At 43.9% G+C, this 26,072-nt stretch overlaps 1 protein-coding gene across 1 annotated transcript; it reads left to right on the top strand.

The window, feature by feature from the left end:
* The first annotated feature begins 1,105 nt into the window (after window positions 1-1,105).
* On the top strand, window positions 1,106-24,971 carry LOC128704094 (von Willebrand factor A domain-containing protein 7). Its single transcript, XM_070099109.1, has 22 exons — window positions 1,106-1,343; window positions 10,091-10,332; window positions 11,098-11,383; window positions 11,627-11,729; window positions 12,178-12,317; window positions 12,645-12,756; window positions 13,555-13,656; window positions 14,691-14,803; window positions 15,147-15,263; window positions 15,829-16,053; window positions 16,479-16,608; window positions 17,317-17,577; window positions 17,706-17,791; window positions 18,023-18,143; window positions 18,533-18,737; window positions 21,048-21,210; window positions 21,440-21,566; window positions 22,276-22,461; window positions 22,760-22,902; window positions 23,329-23,464; window positions 24,173-24,273; window positions 24,648-24,971. Exons 1-22 carry the CDS (start codon window positions 1,215-1,217, stop codon window positions 24,834-24,836), a joined length of 3,417 nt encoding a protein of 1,138 aa, XP_069955210.1. The 5' UTR covers window positions 1,106-1,214; the 3' UTR covers window positions 24,837-24,971.
* The last annotated feature ends 1,101 nt before the right edge of the window (window positions 24,972-26,072 follow it).

The raw sequence follows: 26,072 nt of genomic DNA, 5'->3' as shown, positions 1-26,072 counted from the left end.
TTGGAGTCGATGAACAATCTGAAATTTCATGAAGGAGTCGATGAATTAAAGAGTCTGGGGACCTCTGGTCCAGGACAACCCTGGAATGTCCAGCAGTGTGACATACTTCCTTAGAGGCTGCTATTGGTCCTCTACCCAGGATGCAACCCATAAGAGTCGAAACAGCAGTCGAAGAATAACAGCTGCAACATAACAGTCGACTCAGAGCAGTCTAATACCTAAGAGTGTATATTGTGCTATATGTGACCCATGGGCAGCAGGTGCTAATTAGGAGACTTGCTCACAAGTGTCACCTCACCCGGGTTTGAACCCTCTTCCTTTTGGTTGTTGGCGGAACACTCCACCAGTGTAGCCCAAGGCTGTAAACCACGCAGTTTACTCCGAGAACTCTCACTATACGTAGCATATAGGTCCAGATAGAGAAGAAAAACGTACAGGCGTTCAAAAACACGTTTTGTAAGGGGCAACGTTTCCCTCTGAGTAGAGATTTATCGAACTACGATAAAGCTCTATATAGAGCGAAACAGTTCTAATAAAGAGCTTATTGTGCATTGTGAATCTTTTAACTTCGCTTCACATTTAGCTTACTGAGGGATAGGCATTATTGCTCCAGTTTCTCAGGTTCTAAGTTTCTGAGAAAATTCTTATAGAAGTGATAATGGTTATCTTAGAAGGGTAAAGACAGCGACAGGTGACAGATCTTGATTGATTCCCAGGGCCAACCACGCAGTTCAATATGTACGCATAGGGTTGTATGTGTACACATGGAGCTGTGTGCATACACGTAGAATTGTTTGTGTGCACTCAGACCTGTTTGTGTACACAGAATTGTCTTTGTAACCGTGGAACTGTGAATAAATATAGTCTACAAGGGATCACAATTATTGTATATGCCTGTGATTGAAAGCTTTAGTGTAGTATATAAATTTGATTCATCACATTGCCTTGAATGCATTTACCTCGGTGGTTATATTTGTCAGAGACTAAAAAATACAGTATAATTTTCTGTATGTATTGTGTGTGCTGACTGGCTGCATCATACGGCCGCCAGCGCTAGTGGACCAGTGTCGCCTGGCGCCGCGAGGTTCACATATATAAGGCTGTCGAGGGGAAGCCGATGGAAGACCCGCGTCAGGAAATACTTGTCCTGTTTCCTGAAAAACTTTACCTAACCTAACCCAAGGAAGAAAGCAGTTTTTTCCCCACTCTTGGAGATGGCGGTGGGAGCGAAGCATTTCATGGTGGTGCTGTTAGTGTTGTGGACGGGGAAGTGCCAGGCCTTCCTGGCCACTCGCCTCAACACCAGTGATCCAGACATAGCTAATATCCTGTGTCCTAATGAGGTAATGTTTACTTCTTGCGTTCTCTTACATAGTATCCGTTGTTACATTCATCGAGACGCTAGTCCATTTCGTTAAGATTTTGTTATTCTAGAGCCTTGTACAAGCTATCGTAGCTGAACAATTAGATCAAATAAACAGAATCTAAATAGATGAATATTTTATGGGTAAAAAGAGAGGCATTTAGATACGTGATGTCTTATCTGCGAGACATGGTTCTCAAACAAGCTGACCCATTAAAGCAAAATTAATCGATGCGTCCACATTTTTTTGACGAGTCTAAAAATGCAATTAGGAACATCGTGAGCCTTTAGCTAGTCTCCTCAGTCGATTACTACAAACACTTATTACGCTGGAAATGCAGATGACCACTTCAATCTTTGGATTGGTCCCTATCATCAAATTACCAGCCAATCAGCCTGTCCTCAATTGTGGGAAATTATTAGAATCAATAATAGTGGAGACAATAAGAAGTCAAATTGATGACAATTATTTGATTAATGACTCATAACATGGATTCACTAGGGGCCGTTTTTGAAACCATAAAACGGGCGGGATTTGAACCCGCGGTCAGAGAGTCTCAAAACTCCAGACCGTCGCGTTAAAACTCATTTCGCCCAATATCCCTTACTAGCTGCTTGTGTAAAACATTCGAAAGGATGATTCTTAATCGTCTTATGCACAGAATTAAGCAATTCTTGTCTCCCCGGTTGCATGGCTTCATGCATGGAAGGAGTGTGCATCATTGCATTACCACCTTTCTCACTCTGCACACTGACAGCTCATACACTACCTTCCTTGACCTTAAATCCGCTTTTGATGTAGCCAACCGACATGTAATCATTAGTGAACTTGCCAGAATGGATGGAGGATGGTTTCTCCGCTGGATTAAAGGTTACCTGTCCAACAGAAAGTCGTCTGTGTTGTTCCAGGGACATAGAAGTGTAACTAAAGATTTTGAATTAGGAACCCCACAGGGAGGTGTGCTTAGTCCCACCCTTTTCAATATTCTGATTAATGCTTTAATGTCATGCCTAGCCAGCCCCATCATTATATGGTTAGTTTTACTGATGACATAATGATTCACACCACCGGATTCTCCAACACCCAAAACATTCTTAATCATGTACTAGCCTCGTGTCAGGACCTGGGGTTAATAATCTCAGGGGATAAAACAAAGATACTCAACAGGCGTCCTCCTCGACACAAAGGCACAGTTCGTTAGATCCAGTTGCATGATGGGTCTCTTCTAGAATATGTAAGCAGATACAGGAATCTAGGCTTTGAGGTTCCACTACTTGGAGCTGTTGTAACGAGACTTTGTCGCCAATACAAAGAAAGGCTGAGAGCACTTAGAGTTGTGGCAGGTTTTCATCCCAGGTATGGAGCTAATGTTAAAATTGTGAAAATGATGTATCTTGCTTATATTAGATCATTGGTTGATTATGCGGCGCCACTACTTGCACTCGTGTCTGACTGGAAGTTTGGAGGGCTGGAAAAACTGCAAGACGAAGCAATGAGGATCATCCTAGGATGCCCTCGTACTGCCAAAATTCTAAATATGCGGAAAGAACTTAATATTCAAAGCAGTAGAGATCGTGTTACTGAAAGAAATATCCTTATTGGGGTTAATATGCTTAGATTAGCCCATTCAAACCCCTGCACAGAAGCCCTTCAAACTTTCCTCAGCAATGGTGAACATCCTTCCAGATGGATCGAAAAAACTGGAACCGACCTCCGCATGAACAAACTACATGATCTATGTCAAGTTAGACAACAGAGATATTTCCCTGCTCCATGGGATATTACCCCATTCCAAACTACCATTCCTCCATTTCACCCCAAAACTCTTCTTAAATCACAACCAAAGCTTCGTCTTGAAGCCAAACATGATGCCTTAAGCTGTATTGATAACTTAGTCACACAGAACACTCTTTCACAAATTATTTACGTTGATGGTTCTGTTCACCAGTCCACTGGTGCAGCTGGTAGTGCTGCTGTTGTCATACAGAGTGATGGCTCTCGTAAAGAAATTGGAGCACGCATCAATAACTGGGCCTCTACCCTTCAAACAGAACTGTTTGCCATACTCCTTGCACTCAAATGCGTCCATGTATCTAAGGTTGACACTTTAATTGTAACTGATTCTTTGTCATCCATAAATGCTCTCAACTCATTAAGTATAAATTGTGGCATGCTTGTGTCAGAAGCCAGACATAGGTATGGTAAGATTGTGGACAGTGGAGTCAGAGTGCACATGCTGTGGATTCCATCTCACATAGAACTGATAAATTGGCTAAGCTGTATGCTTTCAAAGATGGAGTAGATTACAATATTGGGTTGTCAGTTAGCAGTTTGAGAACAATAATACGAAAAGAACTTCAAATGAACTTTATTGATTTAAGACTTAGGGAGATTGACACAAGTCAGTCCATCTATCATCATTCCATCATGCAGGAGGAGCCACATGTTTATGGTGCATCCAAAAAGATAAGCACACTCTTGGATGTCACTACCGCCCGGCTCCGGCTGGGTTACAAGTATCTATGGCAGGTTAAATCACCACCACCAGATGTAGACAAAACGAAACGTAAACTTTGCCAGATGGACTATTGTCACACCTTGCGTCATTATGTACTGGAGTGTGATCAAATTAATGAATTTAGAAACAACTCACTCAGAAATGTTCAAGAAATGGCAAAGTATTTTATCCACAGTGGTATATTACAGACCATTCTGGAGAAATACCCTGACTTTGCTAGCTGTAATGCATTACCATGTGTGTGTGTGTGTGTGTGTGTGTGTGTGTGTGTGTGTGTGTGTGTGTGTGTACTCACCTATTTGTACTCACCTATTTGTGGTTGCAGGGGTCGAGTCCTAGCTCCTGGCCCCGCCTCTTCACCGGTTGCTACTAGGCCCTCTCTCTCCCCGCTCCATGAGCTTTATCAAACCTCGTCTTAAAACTGTGTATGGTTCCTGCCTCCACTACGTCATTTTCTAGGCTATTCCACTGCCTTACAACTCTATGACTGAAGAAATACTTCCTACTATCTCTCTGACTCATTTGTGTCTTCAACTTCCAATTGTGGCCTCTTGTTTCTGTGTCCCCTCCCTGGAACATCCTGTCTTTGTCCACCTTGTCTATTCCACGCAGTATTTTATATGTCGTTATCATGTCTCCCCTGACCCTCCTGTCCTCCAGTGTGGTCAGGCCGATTTCCCTTAATCTTTCCTCATAGGACATTCCCCTTAGCTCTGGAACTAACCTTGTCGCAAACCTTTGTACTTTCTCTAGTTTCTTGACGTGCTTTATCAAGTGCGGGTTCCAAACAGGTGCTGCATACTCCAGTATGGGCCTGACATACACGGTGTACAGTGTCTTGAATGATTCCTTACTAAGGTATCGGAATGCTGTTCTCAGGTTTGCCAGGCGCCCATATGCTGCAGCAGTTATCTGATTGATGTGTGCTTCCGGAGACATGCTCGGTGTTATACTCACCCCAAGATCTTTCTCCTTGAGTGAGGTTTGCAGTCTTTGGCCACCTAGCCTATACTCTGTCTGTGGTCTTCTGTGCCCCTCCCCCATCTTCATGACTTTGCATTTGGCAGGATTAAATTCGAGAAGCCATTTGCTGGACCAGGTGTCCAGTCTGTCCAGGTCTCTTTGAAGTCCTGCCTGGTCCTCATCAGATTTAATTCTCCTCATTAACTTCACATCATCTGCAAACAGGGACACTTCTGAGTCTAACCCTTCCGTCATGTCGTTCACATATACCAAAAATAGCACTGGTCCTAGGACCGACCCCTGTGGGACCCCGCTCGTCACAGGTGCCCACTGTGATACATCATTACGTACCATGACTCGTTGTTGCCTCCCTGTCAGGTATTCTCTGATCCATTGCAGTGCCCTTCCTGTTATATGTGCCTGATGCTCTAGCTTCTGCACTAATCTCTTGTGAGGAACTGTGTCAAAGGCCTTCTTGCAGTCCAAGAAGATGCAATCAACCCACCCCTCTCTCTCTTGTCTTACTTCTGTTATTTTATCATAAAACTCCAGAAGGTTTGTGACACAGGATTTGCCTTCCGTGAATCCGTGCTGGTTGGCATTTATACTCCTGTTCCGTTCCAGGTGCTCCACCACTCTCCTCCTGATAATCTTCTCCATAATTTTGCATACTATACACGTCAATGACACAGGTCTATAGTTTAGTGCCTCTTTTCTGTCTCCTTTTTTAAAAATGGGAACTACATTTGCCGTCTTCCATACCTCAGGTAGTTGCCCAGTTTCCAGGGATGTGTTGAAGATTGTGGTAAGTGGCATGCACAACATATCTGCTCCCTCTCTAAGGACCCACGGGGAGATGTTGTCTGGTCCCATTGCCTTTGAGGTATCGATGTCCCTTAGCAGTTTCTTCACCTCCTCCTCATCTGTATGTATGTCGTCCAACACTTGTTGGTGTATTCCTTGCTGGTGTCCCCATCTGGTCTGTCCCCCCAGAGTCCTTCCTGTCTCTACTGTAAATACTTCCTTAAATCTCGTGTTGAGCTCCTCACATACCTCTTGATCGTTTCTTGTGAGTTCTCCACCTTCTTTCCTCAGCCTTATCACCTGGTCCTTGACTGTTGTCTTCCTCCTAATGTGGCTATACAGCAGTTTCGGGTCAGATTTGACTTTCGATGCTATGTCGTTTTCATACTGTCGCTGGGCCTCCCTCCTTATCTGTGCATACTCGTTTCTGGCTCTTCTACTAATCTCCTTGTTTTCCTGGGTCCTATGCCTCCTGTACCTTTTCCATTCTCTGTTGCACTTAGTTTTTGCCTCCCTACACCTTCGGGTAAACCAAGGACTCGTTTTGGTCTTCCTATTATTTCCGTTTCCCTTGGGAACAAAACTTTCCTCTGCCTCCTTGCACTTTGTTGCCACATATTCCATCATCTCGTTTACTGATTTTCCTACCATTTCTCTGTCCCACTGAACCTCCTGCAGGAAGTTTCTCATACCTGTGTAGTCCCCCCTTTTATAGTTTGGCCTGTCCCCTTCAGTTCCTGTTACCTTCTCCACTTGTAACTCTACTATATAGTCAAAACTCAGAACCATATGATCGCTAGCTCCAAGGGGCCTCTCATAAGTGATGTCCTCAATGTCTGAACTGCTCAGGGTGAACACAAGATCCAGTCTTGCTGGCTCATCCTCCCCTCTCTCTCTGGTTGTGTCCCTGACATGTTGATGCATGAGGTTTTCAAGTACCACATCCATCATCTTGGCTCTCCATGTTTCGGGACCCCCATGTGGCTCCAGGTTTTCCCAGTCGATCTCCCTGTGGTTGAAATCGCCCATTACCAGTAACTTTGCTCTGCTCGAGTGAGCTCTTCTTGCCACCTCAGCCAGTGTGTCCACCATCACCCTGTTGTTTTCTTCGTACTCCTCTCTTGGCCTCCTGCAGTTCTGTGGTGGGTTATACATCACTCCAATGACTACTTTATGTTCTCCGGACTGAATTGTACCTACAATGTAGTCTCTTTCTCCAATCATGTCCATGCCTTCCATTTCCTCAAATCCCCATCGGTGTTTTATGAGCAATACAACCCCTCCTCCCCCTCTACTCCTTCTATCTTTCCTCAGGATCTGATATCCTGTTGGGAAGATTGTGTCTGTTATTGTCTCAGCGAGTTTTGTTTCTGTGACTGCTATGATGTCTGGGGATTTTTCACTGATTCTTTCATTCCACTCCTCATGTTTATTCATTATTCCATCCGCGTTTGTGTACCAAACCTTTAGTTTCTTTTCTATCATTGTGGTCATGCAAGAATATTGGGGTTGGGGGAGCGAGAGCCTTGGTGGGGGCCTATATGGGGCTGTGGTGTAGGTGGGGTTTGTGTTGATGGGGGTGGGGTCAGAATGCCCATAAGGGACAGCTGTTGGGGTGAGGTTTGTGATATGGGGATTGGTGGCAGAGGGAACAGTGAGTGGGTTGTAGTATAGGTTGCTCAGTTGCGTTGGGAATGTCGCGGGTGGAGTCTTTTGGTGGGAGATTCTGTGGGGTGTGTTTGCCCTTCCTCCTGTGTCTGGGTCCTGCTCATTTTCATTGCTTCTCGTTCCTCCTTGCGTCTCTGTACCCTCTCTTTCAGTGTAGTCCTTTCTTCTTGTGTTCTGTCGCGGTCGAGGTATACTCTCTGGTACCCCTCTTTGTCCCTCAGTCTTGCTTTCTCTTGCAGAATCCTGGTTCGAACTGATTCTTCCTTGAAAGTTACTCTGACAGGCCGTATCCTTCCACTCGCAAACCACCCAATTCTCTGAAAATTTGTCACCTGGGTCATATTGCCCTCCCCTATTGTTTTCATGATGCCTTCAATCATTTTTTTCTCCTCCTGTGTGTGTGTGTGTGTGTGTGTGTGTGTGTGTGTGCGGGTGTGTGTGTGCGGGTGTGTGTGCGTGTGTGTGTGTGTGTGTGTGTGGATGTGGGTGTGTGGGTGTGTGTGTGGGTGTGGGTGTGTGTGTGCGTGTGGGTGTGTGTGTGCGTGTGTGTGGGTGTGCGTGCTTGTGTGTATGCTCGTGTGCATATGTCCGTGCGTGCGCCCTCGTGTGTGTATGTGTGTGCGCGCCCGCTAGTGTGGGTGTATGACCCACTTAATATTTGTATTTACAACTCATTACAATTGTGACCAGGTGTGGACGTATCAGTGGTTCATTACTTTGTAATTTGTTCATGACTGTAACCATGTATAGGAGTGAGGCTGATTCATTACCTCTGTAACTTGCCATGATTGTGACCAGATCTACCTGAAGTTCATTACCTTTGTAACTATTTCAGCTATCATAACTTTGGGGTCCAGTCCCTGAACCCATTATGTACCTTTGTAATCTTTTGACTACCGCCCACAGGATGGGTATGGGGTGCATAATAAACATATTAAACTAAAAAAACGTCGCGTTAGCCACTGGACCAGCTAGCCACAATAAGATTCGTCCAACTAGGTATATTTCTACACCATAGGAAGGTTAGCATAGGCACCACTGTGACCACAAATGCAAGTTTTTACAGACGAATCTCCAGCTAGCGTGGCCGTGACGAACTCTAGCGCAAGGCCGTTTTTAAGCCTAGTAAATTTACCAGTTTTCTCCAGAGAGGTGTTTTAGACGGTGAACTAATAAAGAATATTACGTTGTTTACCTGGACCTCAGTTTACTTTCTGACAATACTACACAGGAGACTGTTGAAAAAATTAAACATTTGGTACTGAATGAAAATTGAACTAATGAATTTTAAACACGAATAACTGATAAGTAACAGAAAGTTTACGTAATGGGGCTAATTCAGAATGGGGACCAGTCACAAGCGGCGTTCCACAGGTGTCAATACTGGGTCCATTGTTTTTCGTAAGCTCATCAATGACCAGACCTCGGTACCATCTTCCTGGAACTGTCATTAAGACCTCAATAACTTCTATTCTATGGTATCGTTTATCATCATTTTTATGCTGAAGTTCTCGTTAAGGTGTAAGGTATTAAAGGAGTTGACAGGTGTGTGAGCCTTATACCAGTATTTATCATTGAGCGATAAGGTGATGTGGGAACAACCACATTTCGTGCGTGTGTGTGTACTCACCTAGTTGTGGTTGCAGGGGTCGATTCACAGCTTTTGGCTCCGCCTCTTCACTGGTCGCTACTGGGTTACTCTCCCTGCTCCATGAGCTTTATCGTGCATATTCTTCTGTGTGTGTGTGTGTGTGTGTGTGTGTGTGTGTGTATGCAGTTCACTAGCAAATGATCCGAAGTCCACACAGTTCTTGTTTGTACGGATATCATTAAGTCAGAACTAAATCTACACAATAGTGCGTAGACACCAACATGATGTATATAATGCACTCCACTTAAGCACACAGTCTAAGTTCACACAGGACAGATGCATCGAAACACCACGTTACCAGTCATTACACAAAAGTTTTGCTTCCAAAGTAGAACACGATTTAGTGCTGACACCGCGTCATGCTTGAATATATTCAAGCATGACACGATACATAAGGTCCACAAAGACATAAATGTAAGATACATGTTCATAAAAGTTAAATAGTGTTTTGCGGATGCTCCGAACAATGTTCATAGTTACAACCCTCTCTCTTTCTGAGGCTGTATTCGACATTGAAGGTAAACCGACAAAATCCACACAATGACATAAACTGCAAAAACAAGACAGCACTCAGAAATATTAAGCCCCAAAAATGATAGTGTAAAAACATATTTGTGTCAGGCTGTTAATGGAGACAACGCAGTCGCTCGTATACTTTCCCTGGTTGGCAGCAATTCCAAGTGACCTCTGTGCGAGTGTCGGGGTCTGGAAGGCTGCACCTGGCAGTTTGTTAAATCATATCCATGCTTTCTGCTCGCTATGCAAGTAATTAATGTACGGTAGTGACAAGTATTTCCTTTGTTCATTTTATATTACAAATTATCGAACCTATTATACAACAGTATTATGAAAATGGTAAATAATAAAGAAAATAATATGAGTTATTATAACATGGTCATTATTTCCAGCTGAGACAATGACAGACCAATGACACGACCCTAACATTAAACGTTAATTACTGAGAAACACTAAATAGTGTATACAGATATACGCTGCAACAGTGGTGTGTGAATAATCTGGGTCGTAATCTATAGTCATTATGTCCGTATGTTCCTCACTGGACGAGTGACGCTCCATTTTACTCTTCCCTCGGGTCAACATCGTGACTGATTCTCTCTACAGGCGGCTGGGGTAACCCGGGACCACGAGTGGATCACTAGAGAAGCTATCCGGCAGAACATCCGGGCCTTCTTCCTAGCCTACCCACCAGGAGGTAGACCAGACTTCTTCCTACCTGAGGATGCTACTCTCACTCAGCTCTTCCACGCTTACTACGGAGACATATCCTCCCCGACCCGTTTTATCAAAGCTGTCAATTCCATTGTTGACGCTAATATTCAGGCAGATTCTTCATCCCAGTACAGGTAATACATCTATGTTCGTAGTTATGTTGATCTAAAGTCGTCTCCATTGTCCAAACTAATTTTTGTCTCAGTACTGAAAATATATACACAGATAACCCGCACATATAAGAATGAAATTTATGATGACGTTATGGTCTGATTTGGACCACTAATTCTGTGCGGGTGATTTATGTATTGTTCCAGTCACGGTAGTGTGCATTTTTATTCTCAGCATAAAATATATCTCCGTCGGTAAATCTATCTATATGAATTATATCATCGTCTTCCAATATTCAGACTAATTCCACACTCAAGTTCAACCGAGATTTATGTTAGCCAATCTATCTGTTCATAGATTTCTAGTTAAATATCCAGGCTGGTTTCACTGCCCAGTACAGGCAACATATATCCATATTGACCGGTCTACCTGTCCGTGTTTCTGTATGTAAACGCTGTTGTTGTCAGTGTCAAGACTGGTTCCTTTCCGATGTATGTCCTGTCTGTCTGATCTCTGTCCATTAAAGTATCTACTCGACCTCTAGCAAACCCAAGAGTACAGATATTTTTCCGTTAGGGTATCTGTCACTTTTAATATTTCCCGTTCTACTGTCAGCGTTGTGTTTGTATTGATCCTTCCATCTGTTGTTGCCCTACTTGTACTTACCTGTTTGTGGTTTCAGGGGTGGATTCACAACCCTTGGCCCTTGCTTCATCAGTTTTATCATATCTCTTCTTAACACTATGTATGGATCCTGCCTTACCAAGACTCTGGTTCTTATCTCACAGGTATGACCCGGCTATCCAAGGTGATGGGGAACAGCTGGCACAGGTACAGGCTAGGCTCACTACTCGCTATCCTCAGATCATGACAGCTATCTTGAGTGAAGAAGCTTATCCTGCCGCTCGCAGCCTGCTCGGCACCACCCTCCACTCTATCCAAAAGTTCTATTCCCACTCCACCTGGATAGAACAGGGACACGAGTCTATTCTGGAGGAGTTGGGTATTCCTGGCAATACTCTAGATGGATTAGCTGGGGAAGAAGATGTATGTACCACTTGTGACGATATAAAGGTAGTGTACCTCTCGTTGTACCGTCACACAATGCAAGCCATGTAACATCACACAGTTAAGTGTAGCCTCGTGCACCATTATATAATGTAGTGTATCCTTGTGTGTCATCACAGTGTAGTGTACCCCTCTGTAACCTCACCCAGTGTACTCTGCCTCAAAGGTTCCACTCTAACAGTGTGCCTTCCTGCATCATTACACATTGTACCCGTCTATACTATCCCACTAACACTATGGCATCTGTAGGGCTGTCCAGGGAACGTCATTGAAGGAGCTGGGCTGAGCAGTGGGTATTACACCTACCCTGACGACATTGCTTCCTCCTACCTCATTTCCAAGCCAGACACAGGTTAGTTCTCAACACCATTCCTGCAGAACAAGCTTTTGTTGGGACGACGTTTCGCTCTAGAGAGAGAAACGTTCCCAACATAACATCGTTCTACAACTTGACATTTCTTGACAGTTGTCGGGAGTTCCTCATTTAAATACCCCTTTTGAAGAGACCAGATGTGTGTATATTAATAAAGAACAACATCCACAATATCCTGTCTGTAACAATTGACAACTAACTCATGATTCGGAGAGGAAATTCTAGACAACGTTTCGGTCAGTTTCGGACCATTGTGTATTGATAAACGTCCAGGATAGAACGAAATGTCGTTCTGAATTTTCTCCCTCAACAAATTATGAGTTAGTTGATGTGTATGTGAGTCATCTCTCTCCATAATTTGTAACTTAAATCCTGTGTATGTTGCGAGGTATAACCATGGTGTTGCCTGTGTTTCTGGGTGTTGCAGGCGGCAAGTGTAGCCACGGCGGCGTGCTGGACACTAGCAGAGTGCTGCCTGCAGTGGGAGGCATCAACAAGGACACAGCCTACCCGTGTTTCTCACCCCATTACGACCTACACCTCACCGCTGTCAACCTCGCCCTGCAGGCTAGTACTACACCCAAAGATGGGTGTATATACACCAATTGATGGGTGTATATATACATCCACTGACGAGTGTACATCCCAGTTACTTATGCTATTAGACAAATTACTTTTAGGTGGATTAGTGGCACACTACTTAAAATAGAAGTACAGTAAAGATATACTACTTAAAATATAAGTATATTAAAATATATTTCGTAAAATATAAGTAGAATAGTGATATAATTCACGTATCTTAACTCGGAATTTAAACATTAACGTGCACAAACGCACGGGTGTGCACACTTAAATACGCAAAGTGAAGGTGACGTGTACGTACCGTCCGTGCAGGCAACAGACTACTACCTGAAGCAAGTGCTGGATGTCATCGGTGTCGACATGTATCGTCGACTGTTCGACTTATACCAGGGTTCTGCTCTCTCTATCTGCATCGACACTACAGGTTAGTATCTCTCTCTCTCTCTCTCTCTCTCTCTCTCTCTCTCTCTCTCTCTCTCTCTCTCTCTCCCATTTATAAAAGGCATTTCAGTATATATATATATATATATATATATAGATATATATATATATATATATATATATATATATATATATAATGTAAAGGTTGGAGGGAGGGGGTAAAAGAGGTTTTGTGTGCGAGGGGCTTGGACTTCCAGCAGGCATACGTGAGCGTGTTTGATAGGAGTGAATGGAGACAAATGGTTTTTAATACTTGACGTGCTGTTGGAGTGTGAGCAAAGTAACATTTATGAAGGGGTTCAGGGAAACCGGCAGGTCGGACTTGAGTCCTGGAGATGGGAAGTACAGTGCCTGCACTCTGAAGGAGGGGTGTTAATGTTGCAGTTTAAAAACTGTAGTGTAAAGCACCCTTCTGGCAAGACAGTGATGGAGTAAATGATGGTGAAAGTTTTTCTTTTTCGGGCCACCCTGCCTTGGTGGGAATAGGCCAGTGTGTTAATAATAAATAAATATATATATATATATATATATATATATATATATATATATATATATATATATATATAAATTTTGAAAATAAATTACTTATATATACTGAAATGCCTTTTATAAATGGGTTACGTAACTAGTAATTAACTGCTTAATTTAGTAATTTAATTATTTTATTATATAACTAAATAAGAAATTAACAACGAAATGTGCAATTAACTAGCCACCTGTCATCCTAACTAGCTAATTAGCTAGTTTAACTAATTTAGCTAACTAAGGCGTGATGCTGCAGGTTCAATGGGAGATGATATCGACGCTGTACAGGAACAAGTGGCTGAGATCGTGGCCAACTCCAACCCTGAGTTATACATCTTGGTACCTTTCAACGACCCAGGTCAGTTCCTTCCCCAGATCACACTCACCTCTAGGTCATCCCCCACCCAGTTCATCCTACCAAGGTAGGGTAACCTCCAAGAGAAGAACACATTCACCACCATTCATGCAATAGCTGTCTTGCCAGAAATGTGCAAAATTTGACAGGATATCCCTAGATTATCTGAGTATAGGTCAGTGTATATGTGTTGTGTGTGTAGGTCAGTGTATGTGTTGTGAGTGTGTAGGTCAGTATACATATATTGTGTGTGTAGGCCAGTATATATGTATTGTGTGTGTAGGTCAGTATATATGTACTGTGTGTAGGTCAGTATATATATATATATATATATATATATATATTATATATATATGTCGTGCCGAATATGTAAAACTGGCCAATTAGCAAGAACTCACTTAAAATTAAGTCCTTTCTAAAATTTTATCTTATACGTTTAAAGATATATTTTTTTCATTAATGTTAATGTAAAAATTTTTAATTTTGCACCAAAAGAGTCTTAGAAAACTTACCTAACCTTATTATAACAAGTGCAATTTATTTTAGCCTAATCCAACTAAATATATTTTAAATACGTTTACAGTAATTTAATACTAAACAAACACAATCAAATATATTTTTTTCGTTAGGTTCAGAATGATTTTGGCGAAATTATTGCATACACAAATTTTCACTTGTCCTATATGGCAAGATGGACGTTGCTATTTAAGCAAGATCGCAAGTTCTGCCTATTCGGCACGACATATACATATATATATATATATGTATATATATATATATATATATATATATATATATATATATATATATATATATATATATATATATATATGTATTGTGTATGTAGGTCAGTATATATGTATTGTGTGTGTAGGTCAGTAGATAAGTATTGTGTGTGTAGATCAGTGTATATGAGCACAAGTTAGCACAGAAGAGTGCGGACATGTGCGTAACAACATGTAACTTGTTAGTTAACATATTGTCGGTAATTCAACCAACATTAATACAACACGTAACCTGCAGTATCGCCTCTACAGATGTGGGTCCTCTTCTGACGACCAGCAACTCTTCAGAGTTTATGGACGCCGTCAACGCCTTGTATGCCTCCGGAGGTGGGGACGAACCTGAGATGTTCTGGAGTGGCCTCCAGGTACCTGCTTACCCACCTCCATTACTCCTTCAACCTCACATCTTCCTCAATACACCATCACCAGCACCTCCCTCACTATTACACTACCATCACCTCCCGCCTCGTTCATTACTTTACATTCTTCCCTCATTCAAGTATTTCTTTAATTTCAACAAACATTAAACGCCTGTCAACAACTGGCTATCTTTATTTACGATACGTTTCGCCCACCATCTAGTGTGGAATGTAGTATTAGGGCGAGATGTATTAAAAGCTCAGTACACAATACACGCTTTAGAAAGAGTGGGGTTCAAGAGCTATAGCTCAATCCCTTCAACTAGCACTAACAATGAGTGTGTCGCAGCTGGCGCTGACGGGGACTCCGGCCTATGGTGACATATTCTGCTTCACTGACGCCTCCGCCAAGGACGGCCAGCTCATGGAAGGTCTGATCTCCTTGGCACAGCAACAAAATAACAAGGTCAGCAGCACACTAAATTATGCTATGTCGAACTTTATTTCTCTCTTAATAATAATTATCTTTATTTCTACAATTACATGTACGACGTATACCAGCCTAGCTGACATTAGTGACATACTATATAGAAAGACCTTTGTTATGCAGAGCATTTCGGGCAAATTAGGTTAATTTTGTCCCCAGGATGCGACCCACACCAATCTGCTAGCACACAGGTACCTATTTACTGATAGTTGAACAGGGACAGCAGGTGTCTTAAAGAAATACGCCTCATAGTTTCCACCCGTACCGGGGATCGATCCATGGACAACAGTGTATGAGTTGAGTGCGATACCAACTGAGCTACGAGTATTTCAGCCTGTTCCTTCACCACCTTTTACTCCCACCTCCTCTTCTTCCGCCTCCTCAACCTTCTCCTTCTCCTGTCATAGGATATGTGTAGGTGTCTCCATGTAGAATGAGTTGCGAGGATGAGCAGATTTGCTAATTATCTATACTTCACGTTTTACCTACCGACAATGATGGGTTTACCTGCTCACTGATCACTGTTTATTAAAACACCTTGCAGGTGACGGTGATTCTGAGCGACATATTCAGAAAGAGGAGCAATGGTGACGAGGACACGGGCGTGGGTGGCGAGGGTGGGCGGCGAGGCAAGGTGGGCGATGTTAACACAGGGGTGGCAGAGTACCAGCGACTGGCAGACGAGACGGGAGGCCTCCTCATCAGTACAGATAAATTTGACGTCAATGACATCGTTAACATCATCGGCAGTGGCATCGAGACATCCACGGTGACTATTCTTATGTTGTTAGTCATCTCGTTGGGAAAACAATATTGATATATTTGCTGTAATAATTTAGAAATGAGACAATTGCGCAACATTTGGGAATCTTTTTAATGAGGAAACGTATCGCCAGCCAGTGGCTTCTTCAGTCCATTACAGAGACGAACGGTGAAGGATGAGGTGAAGACTGAGGTAATCAGTCCCTCAGCCTGGAATCGATGAGTTCAGTCTATCAGTCTTGATAGATTGAACACATGGTTTGTTTGCAATCGTGTTATATCAGTACATTGTGGTAGTTACACTAGAAAGGAGCAAACATCATTAAGTAATGGTAGGATACATCAGGGTTGCAAGGTCACCTGCGAGGTCACCTACGAGGTCACACTCTCCTCCCTCATTCAGTGAGTTGAAACACGTGATGCTGGTTGCAGGTGACTCTCCTGAACGTGGTAGAGGCCTTGGGGTCACTAGTGAAGACAGTAGCTGTTGATGACTCCGTGGTGGACCTGGAGGTGCGCATCACCGGTGAGATCATCACTGCCGTCATCACTGATGCTAGCGGTAGGTAATCGACTGGACATCATCTGTCCCAGTTAGAAACGGGACATCTTGTATGAGCTGATATTGGAGGAAGTCTCAGTATATCACATACCAAGGTGGGACCAGGAGCTGCAACTGAACCCCAGCAACTATAAATAGGTAGAGAGATAAACACACACTCACTCATCGACACATTAAAGCAACTCTAGACAGGAACGCCACAAATCTTTTAACAAAATATTATTCTTCCTGAGTAAGATTAAATACTTATAATCATAACCATAATTTTAAAGGGGTGGACAGGTAAGCCAGCGGAAGGCCTCGGTCAGATGACCAAAAGCTCCAGCGGCGGGTCATCATGTGACTAAGACCTGCGTCAGGAGACACTTGTCCTGCTTCCTGACGAATCTTACCTAACCCAACCTTCCTGATTATTATTATAATCAAGGGGAAGCGCTAAACCCGGAGGATTATACAGCGCCTGGGGAAGGGGGGGGTGTGGAAGGCATTCAGGCTTAATTCGGGGAACTGGAGCACAGATCCAATTTCCTAAATCAAGAGCCCCTCACCAACATCAAGGAACCTTCCTTGAGGGGGCCAACCTTCCTGAGTAAAGCGGTCTCAGTCAAACACTGCTGGTCAGCTGTTGACTGTGTCGTCAGACACGGCATTGCTTCTATCCTCAGATGGTAATGTCCTATCCTCAGGTGCTTTTGTCCTTACCCTCAGGTACTGCATACGACCTAACGGACAAAGAGGCCCTGGACGCGACGGACAATGTGGAAGTTGTATCTCACACAAATACCTTTAAGGCGGTTCGTTTCACGGCTCCTGTCTACGGTGAATGGAGTATATCCACCTCGTACCCCGATGTCTACGCTGTCACCATCCTCGCCACCTCTCCATTAGACTTCCTCGCCGGGTTCTCTATCCTCGACCCATCTCCCCCACACCCACACTACAGACAGGCAAACGGACGCCCACTCATAGGTCAGTACACGCCCACACTGCTCCATTATCACCATTAATTCGCCTCAGTAATCCACATATTTGCCAAATGAGATGTTGTTGCAGTATGCAGCCGTCCGTCACCCATGTCACCCATTTGTCACCCGCAGACACTGTCTACTACCTGGATCTGACACTCGTGGGTTACCTAGAAAGTTATGTCACCGTCTTTGACACTGTCTACTTTATTGACAAGGTAAAGTTACTTTGCAGTTTAGCGAGTACTAGAATTATTCTCCTTCTTAATTAATATTTATTATTATTGTTATTATTATTATTATTAACATTATCAATTATTATTATTATTGTTGCTGTTATTATTATTATTATTATTATTATTCATGTTATAATTATTATTGTTAACATTATTGTTAACACTATTATTATTGTATATTATTATCTGAGGCACTTGTGATCTCCTGGACAGACAGGAACGGAGGTTCGAGTCATCCCATACACAGGAGAGCTGGAAGAGCACACATACATCAGGACGGAGCCCTTACCTGAGGACTCCTTCTTTGTGGCCATAACCGGCGAGGTGCTCTCAGGTGAGCCGGCTCCGGCTCCTCTCGTCTGGCTGCCACAGTCCGGATGTGGTGTGAGGGATATGAGTATCCGGCTGTCAGGGTCCGGATGTGGTGTGAGGGATATGGGTATCCGGCTGTCAGAGTCCGGATGTGGTGTGAGGGATATGGGTATCCGGCTGTCAGAGTCCGGATGCGGTGTGAGGGATATGGGCATCCGGCTGTCAGAATTCCCACACAGGGATTTTTTTAGAAATCCAGGCTAAATTTTTATTATTGTTATTATTATTATTATTGTTGTTATTGTTATTATTATTATTTTCAACCTTTCCTTGCTATGATCTAATAACCTCTGTCGCTGTGTGTGTGTGTGTGTGTGTGTGTGTGTGTGTGTGTGTGTGTGCGTGTTGCAGGTCGAAAATATCAGCGTGTTCAACCGGTTTTGATAACGCCGGTTGCAACTAGCGTTGAGGTGCGGGCCACTTCGGAGGACCTGTCGGCCCAGCCCGGGACGACCGCTACAGCCAAGTTCGTGGTCACCAACTACGGTCTCGATTCCTACTTCACCATCAGCGGCACTGACGACCTTGGCTTCCTGATGAATGTCAGCCCCAGCAGGTACTGTTGTTGTTCCTTTCCACAGTAGGTCTGTCGTTGTTCCTTCCCACAGTAGGTACTGTTGTTGTTCCTTCCCACAGTAGGTACTGTCGTTGTTCCTTCCCACAGTAGGTACTGTTGTTGTTCCTTCCCACAGTAGGTTACCTGGAGGTTACCTGGAGGTTATTCCGGGGATCAACGCCCCCGCGGCCCGGTCCACGACCAGGCCTCCCGATGGATCAGGGCCTGATCAACTAGGCTGTTACTGCTGGCCGCACGCAGTCCGACGTACGAGCCACAGCCCGGCTGATCCGGCACTGACTTTAGGTATCTGTCCAGCTCTCTCTTGAAGGCAGCCAGGGGTTTATTGGCAATTCCCCTAATGCTTGATGGGAGGCTGTTGAACAGTTTTGGGCCCCGGACACTTATGGTGTTTTCTCTTAGTGTACCAATGGCGCCCCTACTTTTTATTGGCGGCATTTTGCATCGCCTGCCCAGTCTTTTACTTTCGTAGGGAGTGATTTCTGTGTGCAGATTTGGGACCATTCCTTCCAAGATTTTCCAAGTGTAGATTATGATATATCTCTCCCTCCTGCGTTCCAACGAGTACAAGTCAAGTGCTTTCAAGCGTTCCCAGTAGTTAAGGTGCTTGACAGAACTTATACGTGCAGTAAAGGATCTCTGTACACTCTCTAGATCTGCGATTTCACCTGCTTTGTATGGAGATGTTAATGTACAGCAGTATTCCAGCCTAGAGAGAACAAGTGATTTGAAAAGGATCATCATGGGCTTGGCATCTCTCGTTTTGAAAGTTCTCATTATCCATCCTATAATTTTCTTTGCACGTGCGATCGTGGCACTGTTGTGATCCTTGAAAGTGAGATCCTCAGACATTACTACTCCCAGGTCCCTTACATTATTTTTCCGCTCTATTGTATGGCCGGAGTCAGTAGTATACTCTGTTCTAGTTATTATCTCCTCCAGTTTTCCATAACGGAGTAGTTGGAATTTGTCCTCATTGAACATCATATTGTTTACCGTTGCCCACTGGAAAACTTTGTTTATATCTTCTTGGAGGTTAACCGCGTCCTCAGCAGATGACAGCCTCATGCAGATCCTAGTATCATCCGCAAAGGATGATACGGTGCTGTGGTGTATATCTCTGTTTATGTCTGATATGAGGATAAGGAATAAGATGGGGGCGAGTACTGTGCCTTGTGGAACAGAGCTCTTCACTATGGCAGCCTCCGATTTAACTCTGTTGACCACTACTCTTTGTGTTCGATTTGTTAGGAAGTTGAAGATCCATCTCCCCACTTTCCCAGTTATTCCTTTAGCACGTATTTTATGGGCTATTACGCCATGATCGCATTTGTCAAATGCTTTTGCAAAGTCTGTGTATATTACATCTGCATTCTGATTTTCTTCCAGTGCATCCAAGGCCATGTCATAGTGATCCAGTAGTTGTGAGAGGCAGGAGCGACCTGCCCTGAACCCATGTTGCCCTGGATTGTGCAGATTTTGGGAATCCAGGTGATTTGCAATCCTGCTTCTTAGCACTCTTTCAAAGATTTTTATGATGTGGGACGTCAGAGCTATTTGTCTATAGTTCTTAGCTAATGCTTTGCTGCCACCTTTATGGAGCGGGGCTATATCCGTTGTTTTAAGTGACTGTGGAATTTCACCCATGTCCAAGCTCCTCCTCCATAGTGTACTTAGGGCACACGAGAGGGGTTTCTTGCAGTTCTTAATGAAAACAGAGTTCCACGAGTCTGGGCCCGGGGCTGAGTGCATAGGCATGTTGTCAATGGCTTTTTCGAAATCTATCGGAGTTAGGGTAATGTCGGAAATCTGGCATACATTTATGGAGTTTTGAGGCTCATTCATGAAGAAATCATTTGGGTCGTCGATCCTCAGACCGATTAGTGGTTCACTAAACACAGAGTCGTACTGGGATTTCAATATTTCACTCATTTCCTTGTTGTCGTCTGTGTAAGTCCCATCCTGTCTGAGTAAGGGCCCGATACTAGATGTGGTATTTGCCTTGTTTTTGGCATAGGTACTGTCGTTGTTCCTTCCCACAGTAGGTACTGTCGTTGTTCCTTCCCACAGTAGGTACTGTTGTTGTTCCTTCCCACAGTAGGTACTGTCGTTGTTCCTTCCCACAGTAGGTACTGTCGTTGTTCCTTTTCTAGCAGATGCTGCCTTTGTTTATTCCCTATTAGGCTCGCCTTTTCAGCACAGCTCAAACACCTGTCTCCCATAAACTGCACCTGTCAAACCTATCGAAACAACTGTCAACAACTTCCTCAGCACATCTGTCTCCCACAGGGTACACTTGCCGACTAACGACTCGTGTGAGGTGACAGCGTCGTTCGCCGTGCCGGTGACAGCCATCCCCGGCGTGGTCAGCACTGTTATTATCACTGCTCAGAGCGAGACACAAACTCACTCGGTCAACAGCGCCGTGGTTCACTTCATTGTCCTAGCACCGGTCAGTCAAGCCTCGCCTAGCTTGAACGCCTGGCTTATATATATTTACTATATTCCTGGGTTATATATATATGTATAGATTTGTTACTATAACTTTCGTAAGGACAGAGGACAAGTGTCTCCTGAGACATGGGTCTTAATTATCTAGATAACCCCATGGTATCCTAATTTTTTATTTGTATAGATATATATACTACCACTACGTACTAATCTCTCTCTCTCTCCTTTAGGAAACTGATTCTGTCCCTCCCAGCTGTCAGTTGCTCAATCTGCCCGACTGTGTCGGTTATAGTGATAACGGCGTGTGTACCCTCATGAACTGGACCGTGGAAGCTCAAATGCAGGACCACGAGTCAGGTACCGTCCTTACAGTCCTTGTTCAATCATGGAGTAATCCAAAAGCTAGTTTCTATAGCCTTCAAACATATTTTTTTTCTGATTTTTTAAGTGTCATGGAATATCATTTGCAAAACAGATTGTTTACAGTTTGTATGGAGAGAGATTTGTGCTTTAAGTCTTTATGAATAAACACTAGTGCTTTCAGTCTTTATGAAGAAAGGCCACTGCTTTCAGTCTTTCGCCACAACTGTTTCTTTCAGCTCTGTTAACGTCTGATGAAGCGGGTCTTCATTGTTTTTTCTAACCTGAGTTAATGTTACTTTAAGATCAGAACCACACGAAACCCATCGTGTGTGATGGAATGTACCAGGAAAAACATTACTTAATTTGCATTCCCGCAATGTAACTAACATATGAAATAGCGTAGCCGCATATTAAGGGGGTTTCCCATAATGTAACTATCATACAGACTAGTGTAGCCACACACTAGGTGTGTTGCAAAAACGTAACTATCATATAAAACAGTGTAGACAAACACTAGGGGCCGTTAGCACAATGTGGCCGTTAGCCACAGACTGAGAGTGTTGCAACAATGTAACTATTATATAGAACAGGGTAGACACACACTGGTGGTGGTGCCACTATTCGGTTATCATGCAGAATATGATAACTACACATTGCATGGTATATTTCGTTACGTTAAACTCCGAACACCTCACGCTTACAGGACTGTACCAGGTGAGAGCCACTCCTGAGGGTTCGCTCTTCAAGATACATGACCTGACTCCTGGTACCACAGCCAAAGTGCTTGTTGAGTACCAGAACTCCTGCTGCTACACCTACGTCGAGTTTATCGGGGTCGATGGGCAAGCCAACACGGGCAAGTGTGTTGTCGATATGGGAACTCTGGGCGGTGAGTCTCCTTGGTTATTAATATCCTAGTTTATTCATAAAGAACATAAGAACAGAGGAGCACGTCAGTAAGTCTATTGGCCCATGTTAGGCATGTCCTCTGAAGCCTAACCCGATATCTTTAATTTTTTTAATCTCTGAGGGTCACACAGCGCCTGGGAAACGAAAAATAATGAAGTATCATTTGCCATTTGTGTGTTATTACAGGTATACTCTACTACTTGTGTGTGCTATTAAAGGTCTGATCTACAACTTGTGTTACGAGAGATCTGATTTACCGATTGCATGCTTTTTGACAGGTCTGATCTACAACTTCGAGGTGGTGACGGTCTATGATACGAGTATGGTACTACACTGGAACATCACACCCTCTCACTACCCTATTCACCACTACGACCTCCTCATCAATGGAAAGTTCATCCATCAGTCCACCTGTAAGGAGGTGTGTGGACAGGCAAACTTTGATAAAAATCTTCCTGTTTGAGGCGCTGTGCTTTCTGGAGTGATCAACATTGGTTGAACAGAATTTCGTAAAACCTCAATGTGCAGCTAGCCTATCCTGTATGATAGTCTGTTAGCCTATTTTATTCTATATGATAGTCTGCTAGTGTTCTATATGATAGTCTGCTAGTGTTCTATATGATAGTCTGCTAGTGTTCTATTTGACAGTCTGCTATTGGACTAGTACTAATGCACTAGCAGGATGACACTAGTGGCATTGCATTAGTGCTAATATAATAGTGTCATTGCACTTGATACCACTGAAGGGTTCTTGATCCAAGGAATTGTAGCTATCCTTCCTTAGATCAAACCTAATGGCATCCTCACGAAAATATATTTAATGTATTGTGTGATGGTTGTGTTGCAGGAGAGTTGCTATGACGCGGTGGGCTACCTGGAACCCTGCACGGTACAGGCCTTCAACCTGACGCCTGTGTTTGACTACCTGGGTGATGAACTGGGTGGTATCGCTGCTTATACTCAGAGCAGCACTGTTGAAGACGGTCAGTACACACACACATAGGGTTCGTGTTTAGGAAGTGATGGTAGCAAGAATACAACTGACGGACGGTTATTAGAGGTGATGTATTGGTATCTGTGGCGAGCCCGGCCTATCCACGTCTGCCTGTCCCCCTAGGTCTGGTTGAGAGAGAGAGAGGGAGAGAGAGAGAGAGAGAGAGAGAGAGAGAGAGAGAGAGAGAGAGAGAGACAGACAGACCTGTACGGCATTGCCTATGTGCTTGATGCAAAACGGGGGTCACGTGACTAAGGCTTGGCCAGGGAGCCTGCCTATAATGGTACATAGCATATGCATACTACACAAATATTGGACTACTGGCACACACACATACACACAATTTGCTAATGTCATGTACAATTGCGAAAAAAATGTCTTAGAGTGTCTCCTCAAGACCATTTGCAGTATTTACAGTCACTATTAGCCACATATAATGATGTTCTGTAATGTGTTACATGCGTTACATGTGTTAAGCGTTAGTAATTCGACTAAATAATGAACATTTACCAGATAACAATAAGCTAGGTAATCACAGACTGGACCGCATTTACCAGACGGAGGATCGAGCCTCCATCACTACGCTGAATGACCCACACGGGTATAGCATAGGTGCTGGGGATTTCCCGGAGTTGCGTCAATCGTTATGGAAACTCGCACTAGATGTAAGAGAGTGAATGACTTGCTTCACCCACAGAGCCGCAGACGCCACAAAACGGACTGGAGGAGGACCGTACAGAGACCAGCATCACCATCACCTGGGAGATAAGTAATCCCTCGTGCAGCTTCCTCTTCAAGGTCAGTCTTAGGGAGCTGATGGAGACGGTAACGTGCCTTCTTGTCAAGTGAAATTCATCTATAATCATTGTTGGCAAAAATTGATAACATCGGTAACTTAAAATTATTTGCCACACTGGATAGGAATTTTAAATTTAGTTTTGAGCTCTGTCATAAATATGTATTACAGATATTTGTACCGCAGGTGTGTATTGCAGGTGCTTGAACCACAGATGTGGGACAAACATAAGCAATTTTCGAATTGCAAATGTATCAAAGATCCTTTACAAAATTGTTAGTGTTTGCAAGCACCATCTGTATTCTGAACCACGTAAGCGCATCACACAAGCGTTAGAAGTACAGATAACCGTTTTAACACCTGTTGGTTCCCGCAGGTGTGCTACTACGAGGTAAACGCCGATCCGGAGTCCGAAGTGTGCGCGACCACTACTACAACAACGTACACACTGCCTGACCTCGAGGAGTGTCGCGCTTATTTCATCGAAGTGGTCAGTATCGCCTCAAGCGGCCTCGTCAGTGATCCCCTACACTTCTACTCCGTCACCGTCTGTCCTGAGGAATAGCTGCAGTGACTCTGTGGTACAGTAGTTGCAGTGGCGCTGTGGTACAGTAGCTGCAGTGACGCTGTGGTACAGTAGCTGCAGTAACGCTGTGGTACAGTAGCTGCAGTGATTCTGTGGTACAGTAGCTGCAGTGACTCTGTGGTACAATAGCTGCAGTGACGCTGTGGTACAGTAGCTGCAGTGACTGTGGTACAGTAGCTGCAGTGACTGTGGTACAGTAGCTGCAGTGACTGTGGTACAGTAGCTGCAGTGACTGTGGTACAGTAGCTGCAGTGACGCTGTGGTACAGTAGCTGCAGTGACGCTGTGGTACAGTAGCTGCAGTGACTCTGGTACAGTAGCTGCAGTGACGCTGTGGTACAGTATCTGCAGTGACGCTGTGGTACAGTATCTGCAGTGACTGTGGTACAGTAGCTGCAGTGACGCTGTGGTGCAGTAGCTGCAGTGACACTGTCGTACAGTATCTGCAGTAACGTTGTGATGCTGTAACATTATGTAGGATATGATGTAATGGTTTGGCTATGTGGTATTCACACACACACACACACACACACACACACACACACACACACACACACACACACACACACACACACACACACACACACATACACTCACGTGATTGTCAATAAAAAATTATATCAGAATTGTCATTAACACACCTGAAAAAAATATTTTGACAAAAAAGTTCTGTAAGTGATGTATCCACGGGACCAGTGTGATGTATCCACGAGACCAGTGTGATGTATCCACGAGGCCAGTGTGATGTATCTACGAGGCCAGTGTGATGTATCTACGAGGCCAGTGTGATGTATCTACGAGGCCAGTGTGATGTATCTACGAGGCCAGTGTGATGTATATACGAGGCCAGTGTGATGTATATACGAGGCCAGTGTGATGTATATACGAGGCCAGTGTGATGTATCCACGAGGGCAGTGTGATGTATCTACGAGGCCAGCGTGATGTATCTACGAGGCCAGTGTGATGTATCCACGAGGCCAGTGTGATGTATCCACGAGGCCAGTGTGATGTATCCACGAGGCCAGTGTGATGTATCTACGAGGCCAGTGTGATGTATCCACGAGGCCAGTGTGATGTATCCACAAGACCAGTGTGGCGTATCCACGAGGCCAGTGTGATGTATCCACGAAGCCAGTGTGATGTATCTACGAGACCAGTGTGATGTATCTACGAGGCCAGTGTGATGTATCCACGAGGCCAGTGTGATGTATCCAC

This window comes from Cherax quadricarinatus, chromosome 66 (assembly GCF_038502225.1).
Source record: "Cherax quadricarinatus isolate ZL_2023a chromosome 66, ASM3850222v1, whole genome shotgun sequence".
Lineage (NCBI taxonomy): Eukaryota > Metazoa > Arthropoda > Malacostraca > Decapoda > Parastacidae > Cherax > Cherax quadricarinatus.
Note: the sequence above shows the minus strand (reverse complement) of the source record. Positions and strands in the feature narration are given on the sequence as shown.